The sequence below is a fragment of the Neomonachus schauinslandi genome, chromosome 2, assembly GCF_002201575.2.
Source record: "Neomonachus schauinslandi chromosome 2, ASM220157v2, whole genome shotgun sequence".
Lineage (NCBI taxonomy): Eukaryota > Metazoa > Chordata > Mammalia > Carnivora > Phocidae > Neomonachus > Neomonachus schauinslandi.
The window spans coordinates 64,389,394-64,414,992 of NC_058404.1; the positions used below are offsets into that span (position 1 = coordinate 64,389,394).

A 25,599-nucleotide genomic window follows, 5' to 3' on the forward strand; every position below is an offset into this window, starting at 1 on the left:
AAGTTGCTCATTGCTGCACCTCACATTAGCTTGGTTTAATGGTTAGATAGCAATTAACATGAATGCTTAATGACCACTTTCCTATTCTGATATATTACTTATGATACTTATAGTTTAAAGTGCTTTAGGGTTAATTATAAATGATCACAATTTGCCTACCCTTCTGACTGATAGTACATTCTTACACCTAAGAATATGATAAGTACTCCAGAACTGTATAGGAAGAATGTTGGTCCACAGAGGCTCAGGAGTTAACAGTATTAACCCTTCAATTATTTCAAATCATCTAAACTATTTCTGAAATTTCTACATTATCATCACTGATGCAAAAAAGATGTCTTTAAAATGAGACCTACAGTCTGAAGATTTTGTAAAAACAGAAAAGGAGATACTGTTTTGAGAACTATCACAGTCTCTTACAGGAATTCATGAGATGAGGCAATGGATCTCTTCTTTTCTTCCCTCTCTCTCTCCCTTTCAATTTGCCTGTAGCCATGCTGCTTTTTTTAAGGCCATTTAAACTTTGTTTTCTTCCAGATATAATTCTTTGATTCTAAAGTAACTGGTAAAGTCAGTAGATGTTTATTATATAGAGCAAGTCATTAGACAAAATTTCTCTCTTATAATATGTGAATGTCCAGACATAGTAATAGAGCCAACATAGGCCTTTTTTATGTTTTCATATATTCTTAATTCATGTAATAAAAAGCTAAAGTGAAGCTCTGGAATTGGATTGCTCTTATCATTCTACACATTTAGCTTTCTTTGTTAATATTTCTATGAATATGTTCAAATTTAATTATAAGCTTTGCCATCTTCCGGACCCTAGCCATGGATCTTTTTTTTGTTCTTTTTTTCCCACAACAGATATGACAGTGTCTATGGTAAATATTCTATGATGATTATGAACATATTATTTAGGTCAAAACAAGATGTATTTTAAATTTGTTGAGTTATGTAGCCTACCTGGTCATTCTAGAAATAAGATAATTGTTTTTTTGTTTTTGTTTTTGTTTTTTAAAGATTTTATTTATTTATTATTTGAGAGAGAGAGAGAGAGAGAGAAACAGCATGAGAGGGGAGAGGGTCAGAGGGAGAAGCAGGCTCCCCGCTGAGCCGGGAGCCTGACGTGGGACTCGATCCCAGGACTCTGGGACCATGACCTGAGCCGAAGGCAGTCGCTTAACCAACTGAGCCACCCAGGCGCCCAGAAATAAGATAATTGTTACATTTAAAGAAAACTAGAATGCAGTTGACATGTTATTAGACGACTTCAGCAAGTAGAGCCAAAATTTAATAGTTCTTGGCATGATGTCTTGTTGATAGCAGTTCGACAAAACAGTTGAGGAAGATGATTTGCACAGGCTAACTTCAGGGAGGACAATGTAAGACCAAGAGGAGAAGGCTGTTGCTTTGGAATTGAGCAAATAAGTTCACAAATCTAAAAATTAGAGAGTCAGAGAGATCTTAGTTACTTTTAGAAATGAAAATTCTCTGGAATGTTGCGCTGGATCCAACTCAAACAAAAAATGAAAGTGTAGCTCTTCCATGCCTACTTCAGCGCCTACAATAGAGTAGGGGTTCGATAAATACTTAAGGATTAACATTGACTGAACAAGGAGGAACGTAACTACAGCCACCAGCACTGCCCCAAAAGCATGCTACCGATGAAATTAAACGGTCCTATTTAATCTCAAAAACTGAATGGGAAATAAGAAGTTGGTTGCCTTTAAAAACATATCCCAGAATGGGTACTGATGATAATCATAATTTTGTGGGCCACTTTGTTATGCTTTTTATTCACACATGAATTCAGCATTTTATTATAAGTACTGAAGTGATATTTAATTATAGAGTTAAATTTTTTTAAAAAAGTGGCAAATGACTTACAAGTAGAACATTTGTTTATACTTGATTAAACTGTTTTGGTCATTATGTATCATTTCACTCCTTGTCTTTGAATAAAGATACTCATTTTCATTTACTCTTAGCACACTTCAAGAAATGTAATTAAAAGCTGATGAGTAACCAAGATACTGTGTACTGGGAATGTGGAAATATTTACTTTCTGTGGAGTGTGAATTAGTCAGATATGCAGATTTTGTGTAACATAGATAAGAATTTTCAATAAAATCTCAAGCAATTGAATGGTTGAACATTAATTGTTGCTCATTCAAGCAATTGTTTTCAAGCTCCCGTCACCATTTCCCTGTACCTCAAATGAATGATTCACTCAGATTGATAGTCTTATTAAGAAATCCATTCCACTGAATATCTTAAACTTAATTTTTATGAAAGGTGTTTTTATTGAGGTATAATTGACATACAGTATGGTATTTGTTTCAGGTATACAACAGAATGATTTAATATTTGCATATAATGTGAAATGATCATAAGTCTTCTTTCCCCTATCACCATATAAAGTTACATAGTATGCAAACAATATTATTGACTATATTTACCATGCTGTACATTACATCTCCATGACTTATTTATTTTATGATTGGAAACTTGTACCTTCTGACTTCCTTTTGTCTACCCTCAGCTCCCCTCCCCTCCAGCAACCACCAATCTGTTCTCTGCATTTATGAGCTTTGTTTTGAAAATTTGTTTTTTAGATTTGACATATAAGTGAATTCACACAGTATTTGTCTTTGACTTATTTCATTTAGTGTAATGCCTTCGCAGTCCATCCATGTTGTCACAAATGGCAAAATTTCATTCTTTTTATATCTGAGTAGTATTCCACTGTACATATATACCACATTTTTTTTTATCTATTCACCCATTGATGGACACTTCGGTTGTTTCCATATCTTGACTAATGTAAATAATGCTTCAGTGAACACAGAGGTGTGTATATCTTTTCAAATTAGTGTTTTCATTTTCTTAAGATAAATACTCAGAAGTAGAATTGTTAGATCATGTGCTGGTTCTATTTTAACTTTTTGAGGAACTGCCATTCTGTTTTCATAGTGGGTGCACAAGTTTACATTCCCACCAGCAGTGCCCAAGGGTTCCCATTTCTCCACATCCTCACCAACACTTGTTATTTCTTGCCTTTTTGATAATAGCCATTCTGACAGGTGTGAGGTGATATCTCATTGTAGTTTTGATTTGTATTTCCCTGATGATTAATGATGTTGAGCATGTTTTCATGTGCCTGTTGGCCATCTATATGTCTTCTTGGGAGAAAGGTCTATTCAGATCCTCTGATTATTTTTTAGTCATTTTATTGTTGTTATTGAGTTATATGAATTCTTTATATATTTTGGATATTAACCCTGATTGTGTATATGATTTGCAAATATCTTCTTCTGTTCAGTAAGTTGCCTTTTTATTTTGGTGATGGTGTCCTTCATGGTGCAGCTTTTTATTTTGATGTGGTCCCAATTGTTTATTTTTGCTTTTGTTGCCATTGCCTTTGAAGTCAGATTCAAAAATATATCACCAAAAATGATGTCATGAGCTTACTGCCTATGTTTTCTTCTAAGAGTTCTATGGTTTCAGGTCTTACACTAGATTCTTCAATCTATTTTGAGTTAATTTTTGTGTATGGTATAAATACTGGTCCCATTTCATTCTTTATGTGTGGCTGTCAGTTTCCCATCACGATTTGTTGTACAGACTATCCTTTCTCCATTGTATATTCTTGTCCCATTTGTCATAAATTAATTGAGTATATGCATTGGCTTACTTCTGGGCTCTTTATTCTGTTCCATTGATTTATGTGTCTCAGAGAGAGACACAGCGAGAGAGGGAACACAAGCAGGGAGAGTGGGGGAGGGAGAAGCAGGCTGTTTTTATGCCAATACTGGGCTGTTCGATTACTGTAGCTTTATAATAAAGTTTGAAAACAAGGAGCATGTTGCCTCTAGCTTTGTCCTTCTTTTTCAAGATTGTTTTGGTTATTTGGGATCCTTTGTGGTTCCATACACATTTTATTATTATTTGTTCAATTCCTATGAAAAAATACCGTTGGAATTTTGAGAGAGACTACATCGAATCTATAGATTTCTTCGGGTTACACGAACATTTTAACAATATTAATTCTTCCAATCCATGAGCATGGAATATCTTTCCATTTATTTGTGTTTTCTTCAGTTTCTTTCATCAGTTTCTCATGGTTTTCAGTGTACAGGTCTTTCACCTCCTTGGTTAAATTTATTCCTAGGTCATATTATATTCTTTTTGATGCAGTTGTAAATGGGATAGTTTTCTTAATTTCTCTTTTTGATAGTTTGTTGTAAGTGGATAAAACAACAAATTATTGTATATTAATTTTATATGTTGCAACTTTGCTGAATTTTATTATTAGTTCTAAGACTTTTGGTTCAGTCTTTAGGGTTTTCTATATATAAAATCATCTCACCCACAAAAAGTGACAGTTTTACTTCTTTCTTTCTGATTTGGATGTCTTTTATTTCTTTGTCTTGCCTAATTGCTCTGGCTAGGATTTTCAATACTATGTTGAATAAAAATGGTAGGCGTTGGCATCCTTGTCCTGTTCCTGATCTTAGAAGAAAAACTAAAATCTTTTCACTATTGAGTATGATGTCAGCTATGGGCTTGTTATATATGGCCTTTATTATGTTGAGGTATATTTCCTCTATACATGTTTTGTTGAGAGTTTTTATCAAACATGAATATTGAATTTTTCTCAAATGCTGTTTCTGCATCTATTGAGATGATCATATATGATTTTTATCCTTCATTTTGTTAATGTGGTGTAGCATGTTGGTTGATTTGTAGATGTCAAACCATCCTTGCATCCCTGGATAAATCCCACTTGATCATGATGTATGATCTTGTTAATATATTGTTGAATTTGATTTGCTAATATTGTGTTGAGAATTTTTGCATCTGTGTTCATCAGGGATATTGGTCTATCATCGTATGTGTGTGTGTGTGTGGTGGGGGGGCAGGTGTCCTTCTCCAGTTTTGGTAGCAGAGTAATGCTGGCCTTATCTAATGAGTTTAGAAAGATTCCCTCCTCTTTGATTTTTTTGGAGAGTTTGAGAAGGATATGTATTAAATCTTTGAATGTTTGGTAGAATTCACCAGTGAGGCCATCTGGTCCTGGATTTTTGTTTGAGGGGAGGTTTTTTATTTAATCTCCTTGCTGGCAATTGTTCTATTCAGATTTTCTATTTCTTTATGATTCCATCTTAGAAGATTGTGTGTTTCTAGGACTATGCCCATTTCTTCTAGGTTATCCAATTTGTTGGCATATAATTTTTCATAGTAGTCTCTTATGATCCTTTGTATTTTGGGGGGATTAGTTGTAACTTCTTTTTCATTTCTGATTTCATTTATGAGCCCCCCCTTTTTTTCCTTAGTTAATCTAGCTGAGGTTTATCAGTTTTGTTGATAACCAGCTCTTAGTTTCACTGATCTTTTCTGTTGTCTTTTTAATCTTTATTTATTTCTGCTCTAGTCTTTGTTATTTCCTTCATTCTACTAACTTTGGGCATCATCTGTTCCCCCTTTTCTTATTCCTTTAGGTGTAAAGTTAGATAGTATTTGAGAATTTTCATGTTTCTTGAGGTAGGCCTGAACTTCCCTTTTAGAACTACTGTGCTGCAACCCATAGATTTTGGTATGTTGGATTTTTATTTTCATTTGTCTCAAGGTATTTTTTAATTGTTTATATGACCCCTATAATGCAGATCTTGTTCTGCTTAATGTTTTTCCATAGGCCCTTTGAGCTGTCTTCACTTTTTGAACCTTTTTGTTCTTTTTGTGCTGTGTTTGGGTGAGTTCTACTTTTGTCTTCCAGGTCACTGATCTTCTCTTCTGCATCAACTAGTCTGCTGTTGAACTCCTCTAGTATATTTTTCAGTTCAGTTATTGTATTCTTCAAATCTGTGACTTCTGCTTGGTACTCTCTTATATTTTCTTATCTCCATGTTGAATTTCTTGTTCCTTTCATCCATTCTTCTTCTGAGATTGGTGAGTGTCTTATGACCATTACTTTGAAGTCTTTATCAAAGAAATTACTTATCTCCATTTCATTAACTTTTTTCCTAGGGTTTTATCTTGTTCTTTCATTTGGAACTTATTCTTCTGTTTTCTCACTTTGCTTGGCTCTCTCTGTTTCTGTGTATTAGGCAAAACAGCTCTCTCTCTCTGTCTTGAAGAAGTAGTCACAGAAAGATGGCAGGTATTTCAGTGCCTTGGGGTTAGAGCCTTCCCAGAACTGTCTTTGATTGTTTCAGTCCCATGGAGCCCAGAAACACAAGCTCCCATGGCCACCAGAGCCAGGTGTTCAAGTGACATACCCTGAAAGGACTACATGCACCTGTTGCTTTTAATGGGTTTAGCAGGGCAGGGCTGTGGGGAAGCACCAGGCTGGAGCATGCCCACCTGCTGGGTTTAGCATGTCAAGGTTGAGGGTCAGTGCAGTCAGTGAAGACAAGATAGAGAGAGAGTGCAAAAATTACACACACCAGCACCTTTGTTCCTAGAGAGAGTTCCGATAGGCCTCTGACCCTCCAGAGATGCTTTAAGGGTGGGCAGTGAATCTTCTTCATACATTGTTAACCATTTTCAACCTGCTGCTTTTGTGCTGGGTCCCAGGGCAAATGAACCTGTGCAAACCCTTTAGGTTAGAAGTCTCAGTTTCCTATGGCCCCTTGGGTCTCCTGGATATAAGACTTTTTGGTTTTCAAACCAGACTTTTGGGGGCTTGTATCTCTGGTGCAAGTCCTAAGGGTTGAGGTCCCTGATGTGAGGCTTGTGCCCCTTGCTTCTCAAGGATATGCTTTTAATTTGTGAGATCCCTCTTGCTTGTGGGTCTCCACACTGAGGGCAGGGTTTTTGGCAAGACCATATCTCTGCATCTCCTACCCATCTCAGTGTGTTCTTTTTATCCTTTGTTGTGGAGGAGCTGTTCAGCTGGTTTTCACATTTTTTTCAGAGAGAATTTTCTATATGTAGCTATAGATTTGGGGTGTCCATGGGAGGAGGTAAGTTCAGGGTCTTCCTATGCTGCCATCTTGAACTGCCCAAATAAGTTTGTTTTTTGTTTTTGTTTTTGTTTTTGTTTTATAACTGCCCTATTTACATTTTTCAGATCCATTTAACTTGAGTATTTAGTCATTTAGAGTAATAACTCATCAATCTGTTAGTGCAACCTTTCTTTATGTTACTTTTCTTAGTGCTATGAAATGTGCTATTTTGAATCTCTGAAATGTTATAAACCACCAGATTGCTAATTGCTTTGGATGCTGTGAAAAATAATTACTCTACATTATTTTTGATATTTAATTGACAGTGTAATGCATTTAACTAAAGACCTGCAATAAACTATTTTTAATTACTGAGTGTGGTGGAGTGGAAAAGTAGGCTATAAAACTTTACAAGGGAAACAATGTTTTCTCCATCACATTAAAAAGTCATTGTTCATAATACTTCTTCAGAGATGAAAAACAGAAACAAAAACTTCCCCAAATGGAATATTCTGGAAAGCTAGAAAGTTGTAGAATACTTTTACTCAGGATACAGTGGAGAGAATTTTTAAGTTATTATTTTTTAATAGACTGTACTGGTGATGGGGTGATGGATGTCATGTACTACCTTACCATGCTTGCACTAAAATTTCTCCTTCTTCAGTTGGCATAACTTTATGAGGGAGATAATCATGCCACTGACAGAATGAGTAGTCTTTATCACTGACTGGTGTTCAATTTATTTTGCATCTGTAGGGCATTCAGCTGAAAAGCTCTGCCTAATGTTAGATGTCATTGAAATATATATATATATCAGGAACTGGAATTGTTTTTAGCTCCCAAGGTAAGAACTCATGTTATAAACTGATTCTTGAAAATAATACTTAGAACCTGATGCAAGGAATTCCCACAGTCTAGAAGCATCACAAATTGGAATATAAAATATGTTAGGCTCTTTGAATCGATATGTACTGTTTTCATTGCCTTGTGTCTTTGGGATATTATTAATAATCAGCATATTCTTCTCCCCCCACCCCCATAACTTCTGACTAAAATAAAATGTCTCCATTAGTACGTCATTACATTGCTTATTTAATTTCAATTATGTGCATTTTCCGAAAACAGACAACTAAAATAAGTGACCTGTTTCAGGGAATGTAAATTATTTTCAGAATTTCAGAAATTGAAAAGGGATAAGAGGAAGGAGAAAATGCTGGGCTGGTGTGAAGCGATAGCCCGTAACCCTCACAGAATCCCAAACAACACGCGAACACCTGAGATCTCAGGGGATTTGGCTGATGCCTCACAAACGTCCACATTGGTGAGTGAAAAGTTATTTTTCCTCAAAATGGCTTGTATGTAAATGGAATGCTAAGGAAATGTGGAAAGGGATAACTTTTTAAGTAAACATTATTCTTGTTTACAATAATATTTGCATTATATTGTTCATATAGATTCAGTATAATTTATATTAATATCTAATATCATATACTATTAGCTTAATTCAGATAAAACAACAATTTCTTTTTGTTTGTATTTCTTTGAACCTCGCCACACCATTATGTTAGCAACCTTAAAGAGTTAAATTAAAGTTCATATCTTGCAACCTACGTTTGTGTAATGGAATCAGTGGAGGAAAACGAGTACAGAGTTATCCAAAAATAATGAAAAATCAGAATCAAGCCTTCTGTGTTTTCCTATATATATTCTAAAAATCTCTGAAAAGAGGATTAAAATTATAAATTTTATACAAAATTGTGAATTAAATAATGACAAAAATAATTTGAAGACTGAATCAGTAATATACTCTTTCATGTTTTGTTTTCTGCTTTAAGTTCAAATACCCAGCTGTAGCTAGCCATTGTTTCCCAGTGATTAGGAAGAGAGAACTCATTAGCAAAAGGGGTTTTATGCATTCTTTGTTTAGATTTGGCTGCAACATTCTTCATTTTGATTTAAAGAAGAAAAATTTAATTTAGTCTCTAAGTTTTAAATTGACATGTTAGATATATTTTAATTATTGTTTTGCCATTTTATATGAACACAGGTTGTTTTCATTAGCCTGATTTATTAGTTGATAAACATATAATTAAATATGAGCCAAGTTTTTAGATTTATTTTTTACTCTAGAGTTATTTGCTAAGTTCCACTATTTTAAATAGAAATAATGATCCTGAGTAAACATTATTGAGTGAATATCAAGAGAAACCACCTGAAGGAGTGGGCATTCAGTTGGCAAAACATAGAAGTGGGAATCCTGCTTAAATTCCATCATCTTAGATTGTGAAGAGAGGGCTGAGGGTATGAAGAAATGTGCATAATGTAATGACATAGTCAAAGTTCTGGGGAATAAATTTTTTGAAATTATCATCCACACTGTTTCATCTCACTCTAACATGATCTTTTGTAAATTATTATTTTCAATAAAACTGCTTGCCATGAGTTAACATCATTTAAAAATGTATTACATAATATTTATATATAAAGCTGGACTTTGTCAGGTATCATGCAAAGGCTAAAATATTAAAATTTAAAAAATTACTTCTGTGCTTTTATTAGAATGGTTTTAGTGATTAATTTCTATTTCATAGAACCATAGATCAAAACCATAAAAATTCTTGAGTAAACATTTGGCCTGGCTTTCTCCTATAATTGGGTAACCTAATATTAGCTTAATTTTCCAGATGTGGACTGTGGCCCAGAGAAATTAATTGACTTTCCCAGTGTCACTTAGCTAGTAAATGATAAAAGGATTGCTAGAAGCCAGGATTCTCAAGGTGAGGCTTTATTCTACTATACCATGCTGCCTCACTTTCTTGATGACATTTTCTTCCCATCCAGATACTTTTAGTAAAAGGAAAATTCATCAAGTTACCAATTTAATAAATCCAGTAATTCATATTTTAAAATCTAATGACGTATTAGGTGGATAGATTCTAGCCACTGAAACAATTTCAACATCTCTTTCTCAACATAGAAAAGTAAAATGTCTTTCTTATGTCATAGCCTATGTGTCTTAGTTAGCCTCCTTCACTGTCAAATGATGATTCAAAGATACATACTCCTTTCATCTTTTAATACTGCCTTCTTAAGGACATGGCTTCTTAGGTTCCCGAGAGAAAGGAAGAGACTATGGGAGCCATTGTGCATGTGTTATTATGGAACAGCCTTGAATGTTTGCATATCCTTCCATTGACCAAACCTAGTCTCGTGGCCCCATCTGAACTGCAAGGGAGGCTGGTAAATGTTAGGAAGCCATATGACCAAGAAGAGCAGATGGAATTAGGGAGCACCCAATACATCTCTGCCATAGACCTCCCTTCTGGCTGCCAAATATTCAAGTCATGTTTCCACTCCCTCATGAAAAAAGATTATTATTTTCCAAGAGAAATAACAAAAGTATTTCAGTCACTGGATTCAGTTCAAGTCCATGAGCACCAGTTATTTACTCTCCTCATCAAATGATGATGATGGTGAACCACCTAGGAATAAATTATCTGTATTTTGCAACCAGCTCCCACATCCATATATACCCAATATATAGGAGAAGAGTAGGATGAGGGAAACCACAATAATACTCATGCTTGGAAAAAAGAAAGATTCGGATATACATGGAAATTAGAAGTGAAATCCTGCTAGACAGACATTATAAAGTCTCCCTAACCTAGCGGTCAGGGAGGATCCTTGAATAGGCTTTGACCCTGCTCCCTGGGAGATCTTTGTTTGTGGTTCTCTCTGGCCTCTGGATGTCTCTCTGCGAAGTTCTTCATTTTCTTTTATTCTCCTTGTCAACATTTAAAGTGCCTATTGAGGGTTATAGAGCCTTAAAATATTTTTTTTCCTATTTTGGGAAAATTATGGGACCACGAGTTGTTTTAAGTCCTACATATTTCAAGGTTTGTATTTCTGGGATCAGGGTCTTTTAGTACTACAATTTTCAGAAATCTTTCTTTGTAGGATTCTGATCAATTTGCTTCCTCATAGTCCATGTGCCTAAGAAAGTTCTTTCTTGGATGCCCTTGACTTTCTCTTCTTTCATGCCTCTTTCTCAAGATGATATTATCTTGAAAAGTAGGCTAGAGGATCACAACCTTAACCTGATCTTTGTATAGAGATACTTTGTTCAACTGAGAAGTTTTACTCAGTGTCAGCTCTAAATCTCATATTTGCCTTGAGTCACTTTATACAAATGTGCATTTTTACTGCATCTTTATTACTCAACACTTGCATTAATGTCATATCCCATCATTTAGGGTTTAGAAGAAGCCAGACATTTTGTCCAACAAGGCCCCAAACTTCTATAGTCTCTCTATGCCCAGTCAAATCTGCTTTTATACTAGTTCCTGAGCTTCTTTTAACACTTTGCCGAATGTAGCCAATAACTGTTAACATATATTATTAAGTTTTGTTTTTCAATCTATTTTGAGTGTTTCCAGCCCAGCAGGCTCACTGTCTGCCTCTCAAGTTAATTCAAACAGCACTTTTGCCAAGAGTTTTGCCAAAACATCAAATAGATGGCTTTCTACTTTTGAAATTGGTTTTCTTGCCACCCACTGCCCCGCCACTAAGCAAATGCCACACACTTTAGATTTTTATTATGGTAACAGGCTTTGGCTACCAATTTCTGTATTTGGGTAGTTATAAAAGTTGGGGTACAGGAAGGAAAACGGGAAATAGTAATTCTAACAAAGAATGTAATATGAATATTTATTTAATCGGCTCTTGGAGGGCTGAAAAAGTAAAAAAAAAAATGTATATATGTTTAGTAACTGCAAAAAGTAACAACCATCCAGAAAGATAACACTGGGAGGAGGAAGGAGTTATTTGAACCTAAAAGGCTGAAGGAGAGGCCCCTCAGGATTACACCTCAGACTTTGAGAAGGGATGCTTCTCAGATGATGTAGGAGATCCTGAGGATCTTGGACATGAACCCTGAAGGAGAGGCTCTTCTCAATCCTTGCATGTTCAAGTGGGAAGAAGGGGGGATAGTGCAATAACAATAGTTACGGGAGTGTGAAAAAAAACTTAGAAACTGGACCCATCTTCCACTGCTGACTTACAAAATCATTGCTGGGATGACACTAGCAGAAACAGGGTAAGCAAGGAGAAGCAAATCCATTTTCTCCCCCTGTCTTCTAGTTTCCATTAGCACTAGTATTGGCAGAAGCTGACCAAGAGGTAAATGTAAAAGGAGAAATCTGGTTTGAAGGCCCCTAGCTCCAACATCTTGAAGTGGAAGATGGAAGAACTGCTTTAGCGCTGAGTAGTATTAGCTTAGTAATCAGTATAAAAAATTGAAAATAGGAGCTTTAACAAATCAACTCAGAAATTTCAAAGGCTTACCATGATTGAGCTTTACTTTTGCTTGTGACCCACTCTGATAAAGGTCATTTGACTCTCCAACAATGAATGCCGGGATCCCTACTCCTTCCATCTCTTGGGACTACTATCTTAAACAAAGGACATCTGAGTTTATCAGATAAAATAAGGGAAAGAATGAGTGGGTGGCCATGGAGATATTTGGTTAAGTTTGGAAGTGATGCATATCACTTGATGCCCTTGGCTGGAAATCAATGACATGCCCCAGTGTATCTGTCAGAATGATGGGAAATACGGTATTCTTATATGACTAGAATAAGGAAATTGAGAGCACTCAGCCAGCCTTTACCACAAATGCATTCCTTTGAGAGGTAGAAGTTTTGTCCTACATTTCCATTTTGCATATCCATATTTTATTGTTACTCCTCTGCTGTCATCCAGAGCATTTGAGGCTTTCCTGTACAAATCATACCCTATCTAAAGATGGCGGTGGTAATGATGATGAGGAGGAAAAGGGAGATGGCTGATTATTAAGTGCCAGGAGTTTTCTAAGTATTTAACACATACTCTCATTTTTAATATTCACAAGAATCTGATGAGGTAGGTATAACCATTATCCATTTTGGAAAGGAAACTGGTTAAGTTGTATACAGAAACTGAGGCATAGAGAAATTTAAAAACCTGCCCAAAGTGACCCAGGTAATATTGGTGAGGCTGGGATTCCAGCAGTCCAAACAGTCTAAATCTGGAGGGCCACTCTGTCATGTCTCCTCAGGTTGGGGGGAAACAGTCATTATTTGAATTGTATGCATTTAGCTAAACACAAAGATTATGAATGAGGTAATAATACATGATAGTGTGGCATAAAGACAAATAGGGCCTTTTCTTTATAATCTCATGGTTATATATGACTGTTAGATTATTATCTGCTCTGCACTGACTGACATATAAGTATGGCCAATTTTATAACCATTTTCACCACTGTGTCATCAATAACTGACCTAATTGAAAAGAATAGGTTTTTTTAGATTTTATTTATTTATGAGAGAGAGAGAGAGAGAGAAAGTGTGGGAGCCAGGAGGAGGGACAAGGGAGAGGAAGAGGGAGAAGGACACTCCCTGCTGAGCAGGAAACTCACAGGGGACTCCATCCCAGGATCCTGAGATCATGACCTGAGCCGAAGGCAGGTGCTTAACCAACTTTGCCACCCAGGTGCCCAGATAGGTTTTTTTTTTTTTTTAAATCTCTAAGGCAATTCAGACCACCTGCTTTTTAAATCCAGAAAATATTAATTTAGCATAAATGTTTCAAATTGAATAAAAACATTGAGAGGTTTGAGAGATTATGTTTATTAAGCAACTATCTTCACAGTTGCACCAAAGGGGTGGGAGAGCCCCTTGTATGACAAGGTAGGGAAGAAATTTCTCTTTTAAATTTAATGTAACACAGCTTACATGTTAATAATAAAAGCAAAATGCCCTATATTGACTGTACCCGTAAGCAATATCCTGAATCAAATCAGAGTTTCAATATTAAATTTAAAATGAAAGTAAAGGAGATCATAATAATCAGAATGAAAAGGGGAACAATTTTATGAGTTGAAAAACATCTATGGAAGACAAAATAGGGAGATCAAAAATGTCATTTTTTTTAGGTAGTCAGCAATGACTCCAGAGAAAATTACTTTCCTATAATCAATGATGAGACTTTGAGGCTATAAGTAGATTATCATTAGGTAGAGAAGAAGAACAAAGTGTCACTTGATGTGTTTGATGAGGTGATTTGCCACTTCCAACCATGTATTCATCAGCTCAGGGCACATTTTGCATCTTTCTATGAGGTGCTTGCAACTCTATAATAGACTAAAGAGGGAAGACTAGATAAGAAGGCTTTCAAGGTTTTATATATCTGTATGTAATACATTTATAAAGCTATATAATTTTCAAAGCAGTCTTTATGTCCATTGTTTCATTATAGCTCACAACCATACTGAGATGAACACAATATAAATTTAATTATTCAAATAGATAATGATACAGAGATGTTCTTAAGAGTTTTGGGTAATTCAAATCATAAGGCCACAGGTCTTCTAATTTCTAGGTTATTTATATGCCACACCCATTATGAGAAGTTGATACTGTTGTTTGCGTTATACAAGTGAAAATATCCTAACTCAGAAAGGTTAAATAGTTTGTCTCAGTAGCAAGTAAGAAGGGAGAAATAGTAAGTCTGATTTTTGTCTGATTTTAAATCTTAAGATTTTTCCAATTTGCTATAAAGCCTCTCTAAAAATAAGACTTATGCAACTAATGAATCATTGAACATTACATCAAAAACTAATGATGTACTATATGTTGGCTAATTGAATTTAAATTAAATAAATTAATTTAATTAATTAATTAATTTAAAAATACACATTTAAAAAATCAAATTTTCAGCTACTTGGGCAAAGTACCTCCTCACACAGTCCGGTAAGTGTTTATTAATAAAACATGCAGTTAAAAAGATTCATGTTTCATTGTGTCATAATCTTTTATTTTCAAAATAGGACAGTTATATTGAAGGTTAAAGTTCCTACTTATTAAGCTTATGAAAAATCAGCAGTGAAAATGAAGCACTTTTATTTTTCCTTTTAGAAACATGTAATGGAATGTACGTTTTAATTGAAGAGTCATATCATTATCACCTTTTTTGTTATTCTTATTGCTCATAGGCTCTACTGTTATTTCCTTGGTTTTATATTAAACTAGCCCACTTGGATACTTGTATAATATAGAAAAAATCAGCACCTGCACTTGAGACTTTTTCATTTCGAATCCCATTCTTTATCATTTGGTGAATACTGACATCCCCTGGATATCAAACAGAAAATGAATAAATGCATAGAATTTATATAACTTAAATTAATTACAATGATCTCACCATTTAAGTAAACAATATTACAAAAGAGCAAAATTTGATGAAAACAAAGGTAGTAAGTCAGGTAGAGATTTTGCTATAGACAGATGAATATAACATTTTTTTCCTTATTCTAAACCAAAACTTGTAAAAATGAGGTGGAATGGATATTATTTGCTATGCATAACCATATCCAAGTCTAGTAGGTTGAAGTACTTTGTGTTAAAATTAACAAAATGTTTTAAATTGTTGCCTTCTATTCATAACATTCAGCAGTGGAATTGGTTAAAGTGATTAGAGTATGTTGTATTGAATCTAATATATATTATTTAATCACCAAATTGGGGAGAAGAATTACATCCTTTTGATTATTGACCATAAAATTTGATCCAGTTCGACTGTTGATGTTAGCACAGATGTTAGCATATCGAACTGAGGAAGAAAGTAATCTGCTTCATAAATTAGTAATATGGAGGTGATGTTTATTAGATCAGTTATGGAGATGGGTATGAGGGCTGTATATGTGATGTAGATTATATACCCAAAAGTTTCTTTTTCTAGATGTTTCCTTGGCTAGTTTCTTCGTTCAGGACTTGGCGTATCTATCCTAACAACCTTGATTAGAGTTGCTCCTAGAATCGCACCCAATTATGCCTCACCCATTCACTCTATGCCAATTCTGTGTTGCTTTTTTTCGCAGACTCACCTTTATCTGAAAATATTTATATAAATATGAATGTGTGTTGGTTTATTTTTCTGTTTCTCTACCACTTGGATAGAAGATGAAAAAGGGAAGATCTGTCTTATTTAGATCTGTATCCCTGGTGTTTGAAACATAACAGGAAATTAATAAAATTTGTGGAATGGATAAACAGCTTGAGCAGAGAGCATGAATTAAGTGAAAGTGAGTTTTGTTTGTTTGTTTATAAAGCTCTATTAAGTGTAATATCTCATATATTAAATCCCTTCTTCTTATTAGAAATACCATATGCCTTAAGATATGGAAGAACTCATCTTAAAGATCAAACAATTCTGAGGTGGTTTCTATGACCAAAATATATAGTTAAAGTTTTGGAAACTAAAATCATGATTATAAAATGTACATTCTACTCAAATAAGATTCTGCTTACAGTAAGAAGTAAGTAATTGGAGGGAGTTTGCTCAATGCATAAGGCAGTGAAATGTAAATTTGTCCTTAATTAAAAAATCACACTTAACCAATTAATATTTGCCAGAATCATTGTCCTCACTTACTTCCCAACTGTGCCCATCATTCACTTTTAGCCTCATCAGACCGAAGGAAATTATACGTCTGCCTATAGAAAATGGACTGGTATTGTCCCACAAACATTACCTCTCTTAGCAACCAAATAAAATGGAAATATAAGAGGAACTTGAGTATATTAAATTTCCCATTAAACCCACAGACTTATTTTCAACAGGCTCACCTTACTTCTTTGAGCAAGTGGGCCAGTTGTTCATTGTGCAGTGGTCTTTATGCATTCTGAAAATAGATTATGTCAGGAAAGAAGAATTTGTGGAGTTTTTTTTTAACCTCATTTTCTTTTCCCTTTTAATTCTTTCTTATTTGATCATTTATCAGTTATTGTTTTTAATCGCTATTACAAAGCCTTTACTAAGTACTGCCGAAGGCAATAGTGAATGAAATCTAAAATTTTATTAGAATAACTATAAAATGCAAATGAGGGAAATTAAATAAAAGACATTATGCCTTTCAAGAGCTTTCATTTTTGTAAGAAAGTAAAATCATTAAAAATATATCCCAGTGATGGGATTGTTATATGGGATTGATATATATGGGATTGTTATGGAAACAGATTGAATTAAAGAATGCAAAGGGGGAGATTGGTGCTTCAAACATCACACTAGGAAGAAAAATTACATTCACTGTGCAGCTTAAAATAATGTATTAACTTTAATTGTGTAGTTACTGAACAGTGTCAAAACATGATTATTCACAATAGTAATAATTGATCTAAAAATGCTCCTCATATGAAGAGATCTTTTCCTCTAAGGAGTAAATCATGAGATCATGTTCACAGCTGCTTGTTATCAAAATGTGTCATGTCTGTCTGTTTAATTTAGATACAAATTAAATTGTGAGCCCCTCAGAAAGATGTTGAATCCTCAATAGTTGTTGAATTCTACTATCTGTATAGTATTTAGAACACATTGGTTTTCAAATATTTTAATTTCATTATGAGGACCAATGAGCAGAGTTGCATATAGCCAAATAAGAGAGGCCGCCTGTGTGTATGTGGAATTGTGGCAAACTGTTTTTCTCCACTCACAAATGACACAGATGGCAAAGATTTCTTCTTTGTCCTTGCTTTTGTGGGAGTGTTGTGCTTTATAGAGAGGGGGCAGGGAGGATAATTTGACTTGATATTTGTCGAGTCAGCTTGTTTTTGCCTCAGAATAAAAATTGCACCGGGAAATAAGTGGAACACGTCAGAGTAGGACTGAAGAATCCAGAGCTATTTCTGTGCAGCAATCTTATTCAATCTTATTCAAAAGACAAGTAGGATAGAGGTCTTAGGTAAATTTATATCTCAAAACACAATAATTAATAATATAATAGGTTTTTAATGCCTTTTCTATCCTGAAGAGTTTAGATGTATCTCAAAACTTCATGGTAACTCTGAAAGTAGGTTTTGCTGTTCTCATTACACAGACAGAGAAACTACGGTTGAGAAAGATTAGAAAAGTGACAGAGCAGGAATCTGGAGTTCTAAATGTTTCCAGTCCTCTATGCTACTTTATAGAGAATATTTTATTCATATAAATATTTGGCAGGCAGTTACCTGACATAACATGACAATTCTTATCCTAGAACAACTTTTCTCTCTCTTTTTTTTAAAGATTTATTTATTTATTAGAAGAGAGAGAGAGGGTGGGGTGGGAGGGATGGGGTGACTGGGTGATAGACACTGGGGAGGGTATGTGCTCTGGTAAGCACTGTGAATTGTGCAAGACTGTTGAATCTCAGATCTATACCTCTGAAACAAATAATGCAATATATGTTAAGAAAAAAAAAAAAGAAGAAGAAGAAGAAGGTAGCGGGAGGGGAAGAATGAAGCGGGGGAAATCGGAGGGGTAGACGAACCATGAGAGACGATGGACTCTGAAAAACAAACTGAGGGTTCTAGATGGGAGGGGGTGGGAGGATGGGTTAGCCTGGTGGTGGGTATTGAGGAGGGCACGTTCTGCATGGAGCACTGGGTGTTATGCACAAACAATGAATCATGGAACACTTCATCTAAAACTAATGATGTAATGTATGGGGATTAACATAAGAATAAAAAAAAGAAGAAGAAGAGAGAGAGAGAGAGAAAGCGAGAAAGCGAGAGAGTGCAAGCTGGGGGAGGGGCAGAGGGAGATAGAATCCCAAGCAGACTCCCTGCTGATTGTGGAGCCCGAGGGCACAGGGCTTGATCTAAGGACCCTGAGATCATGACCTGAGATGAAATCAAGATCCTGAGATCATGACCTGAGATCATGACCTGAAATGAAATCAAGAGTCGGGCGTGCGACCTCCTGAGCCACCCAGGCGCCCCAAATAACTTCTCCTCTAATCCACCATTATAATTACTGCACTACCTAATGAAAGAGTTGTTTGGTATCAGGGTTGTGAATTGTTGAGTTGTAGTTTGGGGCTCCAGATCTGTCTGTTATCGTGGAACAAAACAAAGGTAAATGAATCACAGAGGAAATCAGTGATTCAGAACTGTTCACTCGGTTTAGAAGGTCTCTTCATTTATTCATTTAACTAGTCTCTATTGAGAGTCAGCTATGTACCAAGCACTATACTATGCAATAAATACATATCATTGGAGGGAAAAAGACACAGTGCTTAACCTCAAGAACCTAGTGAAGAAAATAAGTAAACGAATAGATCAAGAGTAGAATGGGCATACACAAAGGGTGTTGAGGAGCCCTTACATGGGTACCTAACCCAGCTGTGGAGGTTAGAGTGTTCCCCAAAGACCACTAAGAGTTGGTGATATAAAGAGGATGGTGGTAAGGAGAGAAGAGAAAGGGGCATTCTATGACTCTGTATAAACATTTATCATGGAAAAATTAAACGTCTGTATTCTGTTTACTTTTTTTTTTAAGATTTTATTATTTGACAGAGAGAGACACAGCGAGAGAGAGAACACAAGCTGGGGGAGTGGGAGTGGGAGAAGCAGGCTTCCCGCTGAAAAAGGAGCCCGACGCAGGGCTCAGTCCCAGGACCCTGGGATCATGACCTGAACTGAAGGCAGACACTTAATGACTGAGCCACCCAGGCACCCCAGTGTTTACTTTTAAAGACATATCATCTATTTGGTGTAATAAGTAAGCAGAATCATCTTCAGGAGCTGAGAGAAATACACTTAAACTAATACTAAAGATTGTACTTTCCATAGGTAGTGGAATTAAACTAAATATTTTTGTATAATTTATTCAGCCTTAATATGCAACATGTAGTAATTTAGTGGCCATATGAAGGTAGGTTCCATTGAGAGAACAATGAGCCTTCCCAGTGAACGGCGCAGAGGAGCTGTGTGTCAAAACATATTCTTTTGGGGAGGAAACATATACATGTAAATGTATATGGATTTGCTCACTTGGCAAAACATACAGTGGGAAAAATAATACAATAACAGTTAACATTTGTTGAGTATATGCTGTGTACCAGGCACTGTTCTGAGCACCTGACATGTTAACAGCTCATTTAATCCTCACAACAGGACTCTGTGAAATGTACAAAGTCCCATTTTACAGAGGAAAGCAGTGACTTGCCAAAGTTTACCCTGCTACTAAGTCTTATTCAAGCATCCATGCTCAAATACACTTTTATTTTCTTTTAAGATCTTATTTATTTCTTTGACAGAGAGAGACAAGAAGAGCATAAGTGGGGGGAGGAGCAGAGGGAGCAGGAGAGGGACAAGCAGACTCCGCCCTGAGCCTGAAGTGGGGCTTGATCCCAAGACCCTGAGATGGTGACCTGAGCCAAAGTCAAGCACTTAACCAACTGAGCCACGCAGGTGTCCCTCTAATACACTTTTCTATGCTGCAACGAATATGCCCAGGGAAAGGTAAAACACTGACTTTATTAGAAATAAGTTTAGTTGAGATTCACATTTAAATCTGAATTTGTTGCACATTTTGTTGAATAATACATTATATATGACATTGCATATATATTGTGTGTATTTTATATATTGAAGAGATTGTATATGTTATATTGTATATATATATACACTTTGTATATATGTATTATACATACACACATTATGTATATTAATATATATTTGTCATTTTTAATATTCTCGTAACATTTCACAGATAGGAAAACTTAGGTTTTGGCTAAATATTTGCCAAGGGGATTTATCAGGATTGGGCATAGGTCAATTTAGTGCATTTATATAGGAGTGGTAATCTCTTCTGAGATTTTTATTTGCACCTACTAAATGCTAAAGTGCAAATGAAATGTAGTTTAAATAGTGTTTAAAATGAATTTGGAGATGAAAAACATACTTTCTGGATTTATATTTGAAATAATTGGTGGATTATCCTATTGGATACTAATAATTATCAACTACGTTTCTGGGGAAAGGGATAAGGTTATTTAATATATTCTCTTGTGTTGGCTTAATTTGTTTTAACTATTTAGCACAGTATCATCCAGTAAAATGTCTTTTCAACATATGAGGCAAATCCCTTAGGTTAAAAGCAACCTTTCAGTTGATGGGCTTTTAAATTATTTTTATATTACCTTAGTAATTGTCAACTGTAATTATTAAGTGGCATAATTCATAAATACAGCTTTGTAACTCCACATTAGGAAACCAGCAACTCAAATGCCGATATGGGAACTTAGACACCTGGTTTCTATGTGTTCAATGCAGCCCACAGGAATAAAATTTAATTTAACGATCCAGTTTTTCTTTAAAGATAAAAAATGAAATAGCTTTCACACTGCAGTCACCAACTTGTCAATTTTCACAGATACAGCATCACACCAACCAAATTTTATTGCATATAGAGCGATGAGACTGCAAACAAAAATTAGTTGTCCTGTTTCCATGGGTTGAGTAATTTCACCTGTGGAGATGAGACAAACCAGTGCTATTCAGTGTGCATAACATTGTTGATGTTGTTATTACCTCTTCAATATAAGAATAAACTTAAAAATGAGTGCAGTTATGTGCACAGTGTTTTATCAAAGCCCAGAACCACATTATTCACTATGTTTTCTGAAATGGCTTAGGATTAGGTCTACCGCCACTGGCTTGTATTAATTCTTTGTATTACAGAGACATGCTTAACAGTGAAAAATGTTTAAGAAAACATGTTCTTTTACCTAGTCTTTATGCAATGTGTTTGCTAATCTTTGTGTTACTACAGTACATTGATTTTGTTATACACAAGGAAATGCAGAGCAAAGATTAAAAATAAGTCTGCTTCTCCATAAAAAAAAGTTTGATTTTATTCTACCTTCTTATTTAAAAGGGACAAAGTGATGTTTTCTTATTAGATTAAAATTGTCTCTCTCGAATCATCTACTTTCCTTTAATATTTGCTTTTCTATTCAAATGTGTACTTCCCTTTCAGGGTAGTGATTTACTCCTTTGTCTTCCTAAGATCCCAAAGAAGGATTATATGAGTACACAAAAAAGAATAAATCCATGACAATGAAAAGAGATTTTAACAAATTTGAGAAATATGGAAAGCAGAATTTATTTCATTTCTCTATCAGTTTTGATGTGATGTTTTTCTAGAAATATGACCATTTCATCCAAATATAATATTAGATTCTCAAACTTATTAGCATAAAATTGATTATATTATTTTTAATGCCTATAAGAGCTATAATGATGCCCTATTTTCCTTTCTGAAATTGGTATTTTTAATTAATCTCTTTTTATCATGATATTTCTTGCTAGTTATAACCATTATATTTCAAAGAACAAATTTTAATACTTCGTCATTTTTTCTTGTATATTTTGTTTTTTTTCTTAACAGCTCTATTGAGATATATTTTAAATACTATCAAGTCTACTCATTTAAAGTGTATAATTCAATAATTTTTAGTATATATACAGAGTTGTGCAACCATCAGTGTAATTTAATTTTAAAACACTGTCAGCATCCCCAAAGAAATTTTTATCCATTAGCAGTCACTCACCAGCCCTTAGGCAACTACTAATCTACTTTTGTCTCTATAGATTTGTCTATTCTGAATATCCTGTACAATAGAAATTATACAATATGTGGTCTTTTGTGACTTATTTCTTTTACTTAACATGATTTTTTGTTTGTTTGTTTTTTTAGAGAGAGATAGAGAACACTTACATGGGGGGAAGGGACAGAGGGATAGGGAGAGAGAGAATCTTAAGAGAGAATCTTAATTCAGGGCTCAATCTCCCTGAGATCATGACCTGAGCCCAAAATCAAGTTAGACACTTAACTGACTGAGCCATGCAGGAGCATCTTTTTTTTCTCAGCATGATGTTTTTGAGGTTCATCCATCTTGTAGTAGTGTGTCAGTACTTTATTCCTTTCTCTTGCCAAATAGTATTCCATTGTATGAATATACCACATTTTGTTATTCATTCATCGGTTGATTTGAGTTGTTTCCATTTCTTGGCTATTGTGAATGATGCTGTTATGAGCATTCATTACAAGTATTTATATGAGAATACATTTTCATTTTCTTCATTAGAAACTTACAAGTAGAATCAAGTGGCCATATTTAACTCTATATTTAACAATATGAGGAACTGCCACAGTGTTTTCTATAGTGGCTGTACCATTTTAAATTTTCACCTGGAATGTATGAGGTTTCTGTACATTTTCAGTTTCTCTACATTCTCTCCAGCACTTATTATTATCTGGCTTTTTAATTATAACCTCCTAACAAGCATAAATGGTCATTGTGATTTTGATTTTTAATTTGCCTAATGACTAATGATAGTGAGCATGTTTTCAGGTATTTATTAGCCATCCATATATCTTCTTTGAAAAAAAGTCATTCAATTGTCTTTTTATTCCTGACTTGTTCAGAATTACTTATATGTTCTGGACACATTTCCCCTATTATATATGATTTTTATAGATGGAAATATTTGCACATATTTTTCTCCCAGTTTGGGAATTGTCTTTTCACTTTCTTGATGATGTTCTTTGAAGCACAAAACCATTTTATTTTGATGAAATCCAATTTGTCAATTTTCTCTTTTACTGCTTGTGCTGTACTGTTGGATGCAAGAAATTACTGCCTGACCAGAAATCACCAGAAATCCCAAAGATTTACTCCTGTGTTTTCTTCTGAGGATTCTATATTTTTAGCTCTTACATTTAGGTCTGTGAGCCACTTTGAGTTAATCTTTGCACATGGTGGGTGCGACGGATCCACATTCATTGTTTTGAATGTGGGAATTCATATAATCCGGTTATTTCTAGTACTATCTACCACTAACTAGAAAGACTGTTCTTTCCTTATTCAGTTGTCTTGGCTGAATTTTCTTTTTAAATTTAATTATTTTGTTCTTTTGATTTACTATTTTCTTTCTTCTATTTACTTTGAATACAATTTGTTGTTTATTTTCTAATTTCTTGAGACAGATACTTAGATCACTGAATATCAACTTTCCTATTTTCTGATATAAGCATTTCAAGGCTATAAATTTCCCCTTTTATAAAAATCACCTATATAGGAAATATATTATTTTTTTAAACTATCATGTGATTCAAAATAGTTTCATGTTTGCATTGAATTTTTTTTAACCCATAGGATATTAGAAGTATATTTCTTAGCTTTCAAATTTTGGGGGTATTTTCTAGTTATCATTTTATTATTTATTTCAGTCTTTTGAAATTTGTTCATATAGCCCTATATTCCACCAAATGGTAACTTTGATAAATGTTTCATATGTACTTGGAAAGAATGTGCATTTTGTACTTGTCAGTTGCAGTATTTTATAAAACTCAATTAGCTCAAGTTTGTCAATCATGTTTTTCAAATATTCTATATCCCCACTGATTTTCTTTTTGTTTGCTTGTTCTGGCAGTTTTGGGGAGGTATGTTATTATCTTCCACTATGATTATAGGTTTATCTTTTTAATATTGCCAATTTTGCTTTATATGTTTTGAAGCTATGGTATTGGTTGCATAACATTTGATCTTTGTCATGTACTAACCACTTTATCATTATAAAATGTTCTTCTTTATTCACAGTAGTGATTCTTCCCTTAAAGTCTACTTCAATATTATTTTAGTTATACCAACTTTCTTTTTATTAGTTTTTTTATGATACATCTTTTTTTACATTATTATTACTTTCATTTTTCTCTATCATTATATTTAAGTTGTGCCATATATATATATGTCATTAATAGTTGTACTTTTTTATCCACATGAGAAATATTTGCTTTTTAATTGAGTTTAATCTGGTGACTTTTAATTTTGGTGTTTAAATCTACTATCTTATCATTTTTGCATGTGTTCCAGCTATTTCTTTGTTCCTATTACTTTAATTTGAATCGTAGTTCTGCCACTTCCTGCTTGTGTAATCATGGGCAAAGTTCAGAATATTTAACTGATTTGACCAAGTCCTATAGCCCTGTTTGGAGAATTCAGTCCTCCTAGCTCCTAATGCTGCCTCTGACTGATTCGTGGTATTTTCAGTTCTGAATCTGCCACTCATTGGTGGTGTATCTTTAAATTAGATATTTAACTTCCCTCTGATTATAAGTATATGGTGATTTTAATGTCCCTCCCCACCAAAATTGCATTCTTATCTCTACCAAACTATCTTATATTTAGAGCAATTATTATTTTTTTAAAGATTTTATTTATTTATTTGAGAGAGAGAATGAGAAAGAGAGAGCACATGAGAGGGGGGAGGGTCAGAAGGAGAAGCAGACTCCCTGCTGTGCAGGAAGCCTGATGCGGGACTCGATCCTGAGACTCCAGGATCATGACCTGAGCCGAAGGCAGTTGCTTAACCAACTGAGCCACCCAGGCGCCCTAGAGCAATTATTAAAACCCATATTAGAATGATTTGCTTCAACTTAGTCACCTAAAATTCTACTTCAAATGATTCTCCCATACTCTTCTGTGATAGCCCTATGATCAAGCAGCCTCTATGCTTATTGCTGCCAGTGGTCCACTTGGTATCACTGTTTTGAGGGCGGACACTTTCCTCTGCTGATGATTACTGTTTCCACCACTCTGTTAGCTTTGGCCAATAGGACCCTTCTTATTCCTTGTCTTTGTCTATCTTATTCCAAAGGTGGAACTTTATTCCTTATAGTAGAGAGACTAAGGTACATCTTTTAACAAGCCCTGAAGTGTAAGGTAAAGAATAAGTGTTCATTAGAAAATAAATTACAACTGCCATGTAAGTAGGGTTCTGAAGAT

The 25,599-nt window shown here is 34.7% G+C and overlaps 1 protein-coding gene across 2 annotated transcripts in view; it reads left to right on the forward strand.

Moving 5' to 3' along the window:
- Positions 1-8,160: 8,160 nt before the first annotated feature.
- MARCHF1 (membrane associated ring-CH-type finger 1) overlaps positions 8,161-25,599 on the forward strand; it is a 315,590-nt gene continuing 298,151 nt past the window's right edge. For both annotated transcript variants that reach the window (XM_044912584.1, XM_021698716.1), the window contains exon 1: positions 8,161-8,271. In XM_044912584.1, coding sequence (XP_044768519.1) covers positions 8,161-8,271 — 111 coding nt within the window. The remainder of the gene's footprint in view (positions 8,272-25,599) is intronic.